At 41.0% G+C, this 13414-nt stretch overlaps 1 protein-coding gene across 1 annotated transcript; it reads right to left on the minus strand.

The window, feature by feature from the left end:
• Positions 1-6708: 6708 nt before the first annotated feature.
• LOC145454044 (uncharacterized) lies at positions 6709-10081 on the minus strand. The gene is made up of 3 exons (XM_080332027.1): positions 9728-10081; positions 9219-9320; positions 6709-7263 (listed from the first exon to the last, which is right to left on the minus strand). Exons 1-3 carry the CDS (start codon positions 10010-10012, stop codon positions 7120-7122), a joined length of 531 nt encoding a protein of 176 aa, XP_080188153.1. The 5' UTR covers positions 10013-10081; the 3' UTR covers positions 6709-7119.
• Positions 10082-13414: the final 3333 nt, after the last annotated feature.

Here is a 13414-nt window from a genome sequence, read left to right on the forward strand (position 1 = left end):
ATGAATATTGAATGTTCTTTATTCAAATTGTAAATTTTAGTCCGCAATAACAATTGGGAAACAGGCATCTAAAAATAATGCTCTTCGGCTTTTCTTCGTAATGGAGCACCTCACTTGTACACCATTGTCCCCATAATACACTGAATCCGCAGTAATTCAAATCGGAATAAGGATATGCACTGTTGAAAGGTATTGGAAATGCTAAATGATAATCCTAAATACTATAATCAGCGTCCAATATATAATCTGACCACTTCCTCGATGTAGCATATCGACCACGCCTACCGACACATGCCATGTCATTTTCATCGCTTGTCGTTTTACATTATCTTCTGTTAATGCTAATTCAGTGTGTGTCCCCCTTCTTTCAATTTTATAGGCTAACACTGAACATCTTGATGGTGGAGCAAGTAACTAATTGATAACTGTTACTTGTAATTAAAATAACGTTTATGTATATATCACTATTTATATGTAAGCTTCAGGATGGAAGTACCAATCCAAGAAGTATGAGCTATCAAGGAGGTTCCCCGATAATCAAAAAAGATAGAAGTCGCAAGCTGAACACATGTTCGCGACATCCTGCTCTACTCCAAAAGCAATCATAACTAACAATTAAACTGTTATGATTAATATTTACTTATGACATCTGAAATATACTTTCATTGACAAGATGCCCATGCCATAATCGCACCATGTTGTTAAGCCAGTCACCATTTACTGAAGTAGGCTATGTATTGTGATAGCCAGACATCTGTAAACCCCTTCTAAGTGGTACACACTTTAAAAACTCTGGTGGTGATGCTGCTGCTTCTGAACGATATCAGCATCTAAGTCTAACCTAACGCATATAAATAATTCCCTCCATGCGTCATTGTATATACCGAAGCGTGGCTCTGCACTAAGCTATTGGAATCTTAGTATGGTAACCAACTCTTTGTTTGCGCCTATCATCATGTAACAGTCTAGTTTTTTGATTTGCATCTGCTTTTCTCGAACTATAAATATGTTAATCGCCAACACGCTCTCTTTCGTTGTTGACGTGTGAATGCATCCAGTCCCCATCTCTATCAGCTATCTCCGATGCTGCCGTGTACGCATCAGTAAGAGGAAGTTGTCGCGTATGAAATATTTCAGAACCAGATTTGCATAACAATCGTCACGAGCTTGACTAACAGTTATGCGAAGAATTGTAAAATGGGGCTTCGCAAACTTTTTTCGGTCGCGTACCAACAACTTGTTTTTTAGTATGACTAGCCTGCCACCTGAATCTTGAAAGACCTATTGCACTCAAACAAATCAATATTAATTATCCATTGACGGTTTGACATTACCATGCTATCAATCAATGGACGGAATACACAATTTAATGTAGTACATGAAATTGCCTCTTGTGTATCCGGGGTATACCATAATACTCATAGCCAGACACGAGTTAATCGTGATTTGTAATCAGAATCGATTACGATAATTACAGCATTTTTTAAGTAATCGTGCGTGGTATTCGAAAAAATCGTAATCGATTATTTCACTTAACCAATCGATTTCTTTACTAAAGAAAGGGCTTTGGCAGGAACAAAACATTCATGACCATATAATGATGCAATATTTCTTAGGTTTTATTGATAGTATAATTGTCGAATTTTCAAATTCGACTGCTCATTATTACACCGCAGGTATTAGCCTTGTGCCTTATTGCCTAACGAATTATCCACACCTAGTAATTATATATTCGATGTAGTATTATGATTGGCACAACCACAGCCAATGGGTATGTTGGTTTCTCAATACACACCAGACACAACTGCCTCGTATGGTAATATGGGTAATATTCACAATTATGACTAGTTTTAAATAGTAACGTACAAGTATCGTTGTTTGTTGGTGGTGATTTTGAACTCCTGCTACTTGGGACAGAGTATGTACAATTGTACATCGTACAGTTGCACACCGGACATAGATTTGAATATTTTTACTCGTCAAATACTGCATGACGATTCCCACATCAAAGCATAAAACTCAACGGCTGCTGATACAAACCATAAACGAGCTGTTCTTAGCCGTTCCTCGTAACGGCAGCTGGAAATATTTATATTATGTGGAATGTAGGCAATAGGCATACCTAATTACGTACGGTAATGTTCTACTACGAAAAGCATTTAATATACACTTATTAATCTTATGCACATTGCGTCCTTCATGACAGGGGCTCCGACGGAATTGAAGACACCGTTTCTGAAGCAAACTTTGAAAGCCAAGCAATTCATAATATATCTAGCTAATTTAACTAATGTATCTAGGCTATATTAAAAAGCGGAATAGATATTTATTGAACTTGGATGAAACATATTACCGAAACATGAAACGAAAAGTGTGAAATGTCAATGAGAAAGAACATTTTTACAACTGTATGGAAAACAGCACTTTATTTTGATATAAAAATATATCTACTATACGGCAGCTATGAAAACGGTCTCCGACATTGTTACCAGAGCTAAAATGTTCATATGTAGCTCAAGGACAGTGGTTCTTTACCAGGGTTCAAAAAAGTGCCGAATTGTAGCGGAGTCAGTCTCTGGAGTTTGGCAGAGGTCAAAACTCACGCACCAGACTCATATGATTCGCCATGATACACCCGTCCTTTCCATCAGTGTCTGCAGGGAACAAGGCGCAATCAACAGTCGGATTATGATTGTTGCGATTGTTTGTCGTGCCTCGTGCTCAGTGCCATACGCATTGGAGGTTCAAAATCGAAACCTTGCTCTTTGAGATGGTGATTCTATCTCAAATATTTTACCGCTCATTGGCAATTCAGCTGTTGCGTTACGACCGAACAATGCGATCGCCTTTTCTCACATTTATCTCTCGTTCCGCTGAACGCACTTAGTCAATAAAATCAATCATGTGGGGTTTCCCTAAGGGTTTCAGATTAGCGCAAAGGTTCATCAAGTTAACCATTGCTCTGAAGGCGAGAGTTCTTAAACTGACTGACCTGTACCCCCAGGGGCATGCGTGAGATATTTCGGAGTATGCGAAAAACTTCATTCTTGTGGCAATGCGACAAAATTTTTCAACGCATCGACTTTACCGTACATTTGACAAGCAAGAAACGAGTATTTGATCTGTAATTTCCTGACCAGCATTGTCAAAATTGTGCTGGTAGGCTTTTTCTCTTACCCTAAACTTCAAGCTGGGAAAAGCAAGGCTTCGGGGCATGTGCTCAACAATGCCACACGTTTGAAATTTTAATGTGCAAATTGGATAAACCTATAAAACTTAATAAATGGTATATAATCCGAATTTCCTAAATGCCCTATCCCCTGTGATCGCACCATATCATCTTCATATTGATTATGCGATGCGGAAATTAAAGTAGGCTTGAATAATTAGAGATTTTCTTGTGTGTGATGAAATACTTGTGAATTTTTATACTGGCCCGGAAAGCAAACTTGAATTTATGAGCAATTTCCGGTACTAATACATATGTGCTCAAATTTGTTTTTTTATCCTCGATTTGTTATTAGGAGCTCGAATCGACTATCAGCCTAGCTCTACGACGCTCAGGAGCCGAGATACGACGTTTCGTGTTATAGCTCGGCTCCTGTGAGGCCCACCCCCAGGCTCGACCCCTCGTTGTAAGCGCCGCCTAGAGACGAATCCGTATCGAGTTATCCGGAGTCGAGATATGTCAAAGGGCGAAAAAAGCGACCTTCGATCGGTTCTGGAGGCGACACCGTTTGTCCAATCCGGATAATATCTTTACAGGGCGTCTAGTTATCGAGAAAGGAACGCGACTAGGGTTGTTTGGACGAAAAATGTTTTGGGTTTCAACTTTTTTTTCGATTTCGACCCCATGTTAAAGTATAGGGAATTTGGACTTGGTGGTTTTTATGAGATTTTTCAAAACTTTCGATCGGCTCTGGAGACCCCGCCGTTTGCCCGATCGGTGCGATTTCTTCACAGGACTCAAATTTAGATTTATGAAATGTTTTTTTTTCATTCAGATTTTAATTTTGTTGTGAGTCCATCATCTGGATATTCGATTCCAAATAGGGATTTCTGAATCACGATTACGATAGTACCTATTCAGATTCAGACCGACCAGTGGTTGTCAAAATTTGCAACCTCGTGGCACCCTCTGTAAATGAAAACTAGTGCGCGGCACCCTGGCACAGTGATTCTCGACCTTTTTTTTCGCTAACGGCACCCTGCAAACCGGGAGATTTGACGGCACCGACAGACATACAGAGGTTTGTTTTGAGGTGTTCATGGTGTGTGTCGACTACTATGGTCATTGTAATTCACACTTGGCAATTTTCTTCATTTCGATTCCGTGGCAGCCGACTTGTACCACGGTACACATTCTTGGCTTTTATAAGACACCGCTTACTCGGATGAGATGGCGAGGCGGAGCCTAATAAAGCGTCCATCACCTAGGTAGGAAATATAGAGTAGACCTCGGTCGGACTCGAGCCCACAACTCATAGGTGTTGCAGCTTTGGATTATACCACTACGACCGTCTAACGTCTAACGTCCGAAATCCCTATACTTTACCATGGGGCCAAGATCGAAAGAAAGTTTGAGTCCGAACTTTGGTTTTCGGGCCATTACTTCCCTCCAGTCGTCCGATCGAGACAAAAGAGGTACGGTCGCGTTCTACAGCGTGCGCCGTTTCGACCGGTAGCAGAAAATCGGGAATCGAAAAAAAAAATTGAAAAATATAAAATTTCTGAAAAAACGACTGAAGTCTAACTTCCCTATGCTTTAACATGGGGACAAAATCGAAAAAAAGTTGAAGTCCGAAAATCTTTTTTCCCCCTCCAAGCACCCCTAGTCGCGTTCCTCTCCCTATTTCAAGACGCCCTGTGAAAGAAATATCCGGATCGGACCAAAGGTATGGCCACAAGAGCCGATTGGAGATCACTTTTTTGGGCCCTCGGATCGGACATATCTCGGCCCCGGATATCTCGATCCGGATCATTTTTTTCTCTAGGTTTGTCTCTTTGCGGCGCTTCCAACGACGGTTCGAGCTTGGGGCTGGGCCTCACAGGAGCCGAGCTATAACACGAAACGTCGTATCTCGGCTCCTGTGCGTCGTAGAGCTAAGCGGATAGTCTATTCGAGCTCCTGATAACAGAACGACCTCCTAGAGCCATGCCGAGGGTAGCGTCGTGTTCTACTGCTTCCAATGCGTCGAACGATACCAGAAAAGTGGGGATCGAAAAAACGACCAAGTCCAACTTCCCTATTTCTTAACATTGGGACGAAATCGAAAAAAAAGTTTAGGAAAATTTCAAAACATTTTCCTAGCCAACCCCCCCCCCCCCCCCACGACTAGGCTCACACGAAATCTGGAACTGATCTGAGCAAGTATAGGCGGTTTGCCATAGGTCCTCGTATTTTGTGGTAGGCGACGCACGGCAAAGTTGCGGCAGTTATGTCGCCCACGTTAAGTGCAAGCGAGCTCGAAAATTTTCAAAGTCCAAACTCCCCTTTGAAATGCATGGGCCACGTTAAAGGGTCTGCTCCCGCGAGGCGGGTCGAAAGGCCCCCGGGCTACAGCATAGTTATTGGCCTAATCAGCTTCTCATTAGCTTGCATGTACAAAATAAAGGCACCCTTACCGTTTTGTCCTCGCTGTCTCAGCAGAGCTTCAAATTAAATAGGTGGAGTACTGAAATTGGAATACAACCAATGCTGCACCAGCCTTATGAATATCCTACTTGTTTGGTGCAACCTCATCTTTCAAGTGTTTCACATAATTTCCTTTTATAGCTCTTCGGACTACACAATTGAATCGTCTAATTGTTGAATCAAGTAAATATATATTTAAATGTGTATATCCCTCCTAAATTATCCGATAATAACGAAAAGGACCAACGGAATTTTAGTCTCGATATTAAGATACCGTACAAACTTGGCGGCAATACCCTGATGAATAAATACCACAGGTGTCAAAAGAAGAACGAAGACGCAAATAAACCACTAAGGAAGAAAAACTGTTGCCGCCCGTTTTTGGCAAAAGAAGCCTCATGCGTTCGATGTGACGGCCATAGGTAACATCTTTAAAAATAAATAGTAATAATGATATTATTTTTCAACAATGCCAGTTAATTTTCATAATATTATCAATAATAGTGAAGTTGAACCGATGCATGTCGCCGTTTCCGGCTTTGTGCGCAACGGACAATAACATTTTTCTAGAAATGCATGCCAGTATATCTAATATCTGCTAGTTACGTTATGGGACAGTTAGGAGAATTCACGGAAATAAATATGATAACCTATACGCTTCATAGAATTATGAACTCGGCAACCTTGATAAATAATTGTGGTCCTGATTTCCGATCAATTGTTCCCAAAACGCGAGTGAGAATCTGAATGATTGGATAATTTTAGTTTGGTCAGAAAACTCGGCAATGACAAAAGTTATTTTACAATATTCGGTTTTTAACATTGATAGCTTAAGCTTAGCTCATTAGCTACCCAATGGCATCACGTAAGCACCATTCTGCTACTGGATACCTTCGCGTGCAATTCCACTGAAGTTTTGTCATGCACGGTTGAAAGATCAAGTTACCCCAGCGATGAACACAAAAGAACAAATCAACGGACGGCCCCACACCCACAATATGTCGTTATTCAAAGTCCTACGATCTACTACTCTGTATTGTATACGAGCAATTTCAACAGCAGTACGGCATGAAACATCTGGAATAACTGCTGTTTATTCCCAATAGAAAAGTTTGTAAGCAATCGTTTGAAAAGTGATTTATCACTTTTTCCATATCAACGTCATATGACCTTAGAAATCCATCCTCATATGATGAATATACGTTGAAGGCGTTACGAACATACTCACAACCATTTACGTCTAAAATCGCTCACTTCTACATAACTAATATATACAGCTCATATAGGCTACTTCGTGAATCGAAAGCATTATACAATCGAAAGTAACTTATTGTTATAGAGTGTCCAAATACTTTGACTGATGGTTGTTCATTCAATATTGCTTCCAATCAGAGATATAGCTGATGCGGTTGTTTCGAAGGCCTTCTCAATCGTGATGGTAAGTTGTTGAGCCGATAACATAGTTCATCATTTTCATTGCAGTTTCACTGATTCAGTAGAGAAAATCTTAGCACCACGCAAACGATAGAGAAGATGACGCCGATGACAATTCCAGTAATGTTCAGCGTGCGGGATGTCTCTGCTTTACGCTTTGCTTCTTGTGGATCGGAATACTTCATAGAATTTGCCTGAAAAGCAAATTTCAGGTGTGATGATGTCAATGATGCAAAATGCGCCGGCCTCGCGGAATGTCAATGTTTGTTGTAACAGCATTGGCTACATTCAGAAAACGTTTAGTGTGTCTTCGGAAACAAAGAAAAAAAATCGTTTTTCCATCACCCACCACTAGATTTCGAATGATAAACGTGCAATGGAATCGATAAATGTGCGATTACCATAATTTTTTCACTATCAATAAAATTTGCAAAATCGTCTCTAACTAAACTAATACCCGTCGTAATAATCCCTGTCCCATTGTAAAATCAAGAAGGGTTGTGTCACAGTTAACATTTCCACGACTCCAACTCCTACTCCAAATCCAGGTATTTTCAAGCTACCAACTGTTATCCCCGAAACTTTCAACACATTAGCCCGATTCCATATCCATTCCTCAAATGTTTCTTCCAAAATTCTGTCAATAATACCACGGTGGCACCATCAATCACCACGGTGGCAACCCCTGGTGTTAGTGCTAATTGCGGCATGCAAGATCTTATTCACGACACATTATATGTTTGACTTGCAAGTTATATCTTTCTCCCCCAACAAGCTCGATCAAACCAGAACCGCGTAGGGTTTTATTACAGAGTTGATATGTGAATCGGCTAAAACATTTCAAACGAACGCGACCTACCATTGTTTGTTTGATTGAGGTATACATGGTGTTTGACGACTACTATGGTCATTTACACCAGGTCAATTTCTTCATTTTTATTCCGCAACAGCCGACTTGTAGCACGGCCCACTTCTATAGGCTTTTATAAGACACCGCTTACACGGATGATATTGCGATGAGGAGCCTATAGATAAGCCTCCTATCATAAGCTTACTTAAAAGCGAATAAGCTCAACTTATTATTAAATTTATCTAGTTTATGTCATTTTTCTTGAAATTTGAACACGGGTCGCAATCAATGCGGTCAACCGTACCTCGGTTGTTATCTCGGACTCTTAGAAATACAATTCACTCCTACCCAGTACTTGTCACTCAAATGGCGGCCATAGCATTGTCACTCAAACACTCGCTATTTTGCAATTGTCACTCAAATAAGCTGTCCTTCAGTTGAGCCAGTGTTTTCTAGCACGCGGCCCAAATCTGATTTCTATTGGCATTTCGCGACTCAAGCTTCACACATCGAAATGGCTGCATTTCAAAGTCAGTATCAGGGTTGTAATGACACGCGTCACGACTCGACTAGACTCTGATTCGAGTCGCGATGTTTCGGTGACTCGACCGGACTTGAGTCATTTTCCCGAAATACAGAACATGACTCAACTTGTACACGAATTATTGTGCATGACTCGCACCAAGTCCAGCAATTCATTGTAATTTCGAAGAATAGTAAAGTTACCGCATTATTGGTCTTTCGCCTATTATCACGTGCATTTGCAAATGCGACCAGAAACTGTTAAAGGTGAGGAAAATTAGTATATTACGAATGCGAGCCAATATATATCACTCGAACGGAGTTAGACGGGATGGAACTCAAAACTGAACAATGAACACAATAACTTGAAATCGGACTCGAATCACAACACTTTGACTCGAACTCGACCCTCTACTCACTGACTTGGACTCGTACTTGACTCAATGGTGAATTGAAAATGCATCGACTTGACTCGATTTAAGACTATAAAAGTGAGATTGACTTGTGACTCGTAACCTCTGTTACTACCCTGGTTAGTAGGCTACATTTTTATAGGCATGTTTGAACTGATGGAGGGAGTGCAAAGAACCAGTTTAGGTAAGGCAATTCTACGATACATGTGTAACAGATACGATTTAACATTGGATGAAATGTTTTTCTGTGCTTGCAGGGCTCAGATTGTAAGGGCATATCAATGTCGAAAGCTTTGGCCAACGAGACGCGGTCATAATTAGGGTTTTTGTTATGTTACTGATAAAAAATAGCTATCTATTATACCTGACTCGAAGTGATAATCGCTGCTATCCCCAGGCAGCAGCAACAGCATAGTGTCGTGAAGATGGATAAGCATAAGTAGTCTGGTACTGGTGGTTCACCTACCTAAATTGAAATAGAAATGCTTCATCATATACCTGTATAGAAACATTCGAGGTAACGACTGATGTATAATTAGTAGGCCTGTGTTGACACCAATAATATCAGCAAGATTGAATCCACTAGTTCACGGAAAATATTAGCTAGCTGACTAACGTGATGTAGAGTTGGCTGATAAGACTGCGAAATGGACTTTCAAATCGTTGAATTGATTACCAGTCTATATGCATAATATGCTTTGTAAATATCCGATCGGCGTGTGTCATACGTTGTCCTGTCGCATAAAGTGAAGGATCATTCTATATAATCCAATTCCAAATAATCTGATCAGAATTATATGTATCAGCTTAGCTTAGTTTTACAGGAATGCTGTCAAAAATATTTTGCTTGAAAAAGCGTCGCTACGTCCTTACCACGTGTTGTGGATGATGCTGAATCATTGGTTGGCTTACAACGACGCCAGGCTGATAAGCTGACATTTGTTGTACAGGAACTGGTTGGTTGGGATATGCCGCGTACTGGTATTGTGGTGGTGGTATTGGGGAAGTTGTATATCCAGGCTTTTGTTGCATTTGACCTTGATTTGTATCTCCAGAATGCTGGTATTCCGGCGGGGGTATAGGATATGGCGCATATCCAGGTTGCGGTTGTTGAAGCATTGCACCTTGATTATTTGCTTCGGATTCCTTTGCATCCATTCTAAAGTGTTGCTATAACGCTTTAACTATAGATCTATGTTCGCTGGAAAAATGTGCCAGTGTCAGTCATGGTTACCAGAATAGACAAAGTATACGTATTGTATAGCGTTACCATACACCCCCATTTCTGAGGATTTGTCCTCCCTTTTTCAAGAAATGTCCTCCCTTCACCCACACGTCCTCCTTTGTGGCCATTTGTCCTCTTTTTTAGCCAAAAATGTCACAAAACACCACGAATCGCGCGAGATGAGGTCCGAATTGACGGGTATTTCGGTAGTCGAGTTGGAAAAATGACCTTATTTAGTCTACCCAGTGAAATTGGCTGTGTGAAATTAAAAATCACCCTTTTTTTCGTTCGCTCTAGCAACTCCTGCAGCTTGTTCAGTGTGTTCTCTTTTAAGGATCTCAAAATATGCTAATCACAATAATAGGTAGCCTATAGACTGCAAGGGGTATACAAAATATATGTAACAGTAGTCGCAATGTATAGGATACATTTGAAGTATTGAGGTTAACTGTTCAGCTACTGTCGCCTATCTGTCCTATACGCTGCACACTTAAAATGCGACCCAACTTGGCACTTGCATCAATGATAGACAACCGCTGTGGATTCTAGATAGACTTTCAACGCAAGCAGGTGCTGACGGTCAATCAAAGTTGCATTCTAGCCCAATAACCGTTGGTACCATGCCCGACTTCCACACTGTAGAATGCACGGGCTGTGCACTTCATACACGGCCGTAGTAAAAGTGGCATGTCACGATTGCACGGCTTATGCACTTATCTATGTGATGCATGAATAATGCATGTTTTTTCAAGGATGCAATGTATTTTCGAGTCGGAGATAAACGTATAGGTACGGTAGCCTACATGAGACTTGACGGTTTCCGTTTGTGTTCAGGCCGCAAACTTCAATGTGTATCGTAGATACCATCTATACTTGATGGGGAAGCGGATGGCGCAGTTGGTAAAACACTGCAGTCACGACACCAATGGTTGCTGGTTCGAGTCTCGGCTCTGCCATGTTTCTATGTGTCGGGGGTTTATCTGGGCTCCTCATCGCTGACCTCACTGCATATGCAGTGTCGTACGAAAAGCCCAGACGAAGCAAGTAAAGTCGAGCTTACGAAAATCGGCTGCAACTGACCCTGACGAGGACGCGCGTGAATGACGTGAATGAGAGTGTGACTGCAAGTCGTCCTGAGAAATCGTACTACAAGCAAAGGCCAAGCAAAGCGGACAATATTCATGATCGGGCGCAAATGACCTTATCGGCGATAAGCGCCAAAAATTGTTCAATAAATACAATACAATCTATACTTGATAAAAATAGGTTGCCATATTCCTGTTCAATGGGATAAAACACCGTTGGGAATCGACTTACACAGCTGATGATTGCTTGTCGCTGAGATTCCGTTCAATAGCTACAATTACATCTGGAAATATTTCTTTCGCACCACTATGCAATGCATTCATACTACCCTCTATGACTCATAAATCTCTCTGCGAACTATAGGTAACAGTGCAGATGGCATTTATAATCTGAGCTGTAAAAACGTTATATGTCCTCACCTGAGCGTTGAAGCGAGACTAGCTCATACTGAATAAGTTTACCCAAATTTGCGTTTGCCAATGACAAGATATTATTACCTACGTTTACTACAGATATGCGTGAGGCAGAAGGCTATCGAGATGATAAAGGACACTGCGGACCTTAGTAGTAATAATACCGATCAATACAGTTATACAAAATTACTGACTCAGTTACAGTTTATTGTCTAATTGTTTGAATGGTAAGTTCTAATTTCTGATCCAGCATCATGCAGACAACGCGCGATAATCGGTTCGTTCGAATAATTCTAGCTACTTAGAAATGTCTCGGCAATGATAAAATATATCACGATCGAAAACTTAGTTTATTCGCTACCCATCTGATAAATTCCGTTCCGCTACTGGAGCGCCTTTCCTGCATCGTCACTTTAGTGTTGCTATTCACGGTTGAAAGATAAAGTTACCTCAACGAGGAAAACAAAAGAACGAAAAAACCCATGTGGCCCTACATCAACAATACGAGGATATTCACAGTCGTACCATCGCGTCGTGTCTTCGAAATAGAGTTCAGTCTCCATACAAACATTTCTAGTAACGCGTCGTCCTATTCTATATTTTTCGGTATAGCTAAGCTGTCTCTACTACAGTAGATATAAATTCACATCGCCTTTGGCTATGATATGTTTCACGGAACGCACCGAGGCATGTAGGTTAATTGAATTAGGCCTACGCTTTAGTTCAGAAATCCCAACGCAGTTATACAAATGTTGCCGCATCGGCACGCAAGTGCAGTCTGGTCTATTACGCAGTGTGGGCCGATATTCATGCGGTGTCCAGTTGCAAGACTGAATACGGAGATAACACACACTGCCAACGGGCCGAAGGTTATCAAAACATTGAAGCATAGTGTGATATCGCAACGGCAGTTGCGAGACTGGAGACACATAAAACCTTTGCCTTCAGACGTCGTGCTGTCATTACCTTCATAACGACATCTTTTCGCGTTTATTCAATTTACGTCTCCGGATGCCTTGTTTGCTAACGTCAAACTAATACACGATACCATATAATTGATTCCCCACGTCATGAATTCGTACGGTCGTACCGGGTGCCTGTTAGCTTCTTGCTCCTCTGTGATCGATCGAGTGTAGCGTTCGCGGTAAAACACCGGATATCAACAACGATGCGAGGATATGCGGGTGTATACTGATAGAACCTACGTATTATGTTTTAAACCATGCGCTGTTTACCCTCTTAAACTAATTATTCACATGACCATGATAGTCGTTTATGTCTTAACGTACACTACATGAAACATTTTAGTGATAATCATTGTCAATATATTGTTTCTAAGATGATACTGTATGTTTTAAATGATACAGCTTTTCAAGAAATTCAAACCTAATGTATGGATTATCGTCATACATAGCAGACACGTTAATGGTACAAAATCTGCGAGCCAATAGTGTCCGTTTTAGTAGACATCACAACGATAAATGACACAAAATATATCAATATAGAGAAAATATAAACCAACAACACTATAAATGTAGTGCGGGTTGCGCTGCGCAGCCCAGATAAATGTTGCTTGACTATAAATGGCCAAACGTTCGAAAACTTTCGTCCCCCAGCCGCCCCTTCATATGTTTCGTCTCCTGTTTCTCAGACTCCGTCACTGTGGGAACCAGTGTAATGGTGTGACATTCCGCCCAGCATTTGATTATTTCCCAAACTTTAATTTTCTTCACGGAGCGTAGCCTATTTGGAAAAGGTATCTATACAGTATGGTAAGTTTGTGATGAATCCTTGTATACGCTTTTCCACTGGCGCAACCTATGATGTCCAATGCAC

Source organism: Botryllus schlosseri, chromosome 13 (genome assembly GCF_051294905.1).
Source record: "Botryllus schlosseri isolate E-star chromosome 13, Bs_hap1, whole genome shotgun sequence".
Lineage (NCBI taxonomy): Eukaryota > Metazoa > Chordata > Ascidiacea > Stolidobranchia > Styelidae > Botryllus > Botryllus schlosseri.

Excerpts from the sequence above, each read along its gene's own strand:
- LOC145454044 (XM_080332027.1), bottom strand. The coding sequence starts at position 10,012 with ATGGATGCAAAGGAATCCGAAGCAAATAATCAAGGTGCAATGCTTCAA. Across the intron at positions 9,321-9,727 it reads AGCATCATCCACAACACGTG|GTAGGTGAACCACCAGTACC; the intron begins GTAAGGACGTAG and ends ATTTCAATTTAG. Across the intron at positions 7,264-9,218 it reads CGATTATCACTTCGAGTCAG|GCAAATTCTATGAAGTATTC; the intron begins GTATAATAGATA and ends TTTGCTTTTCAG.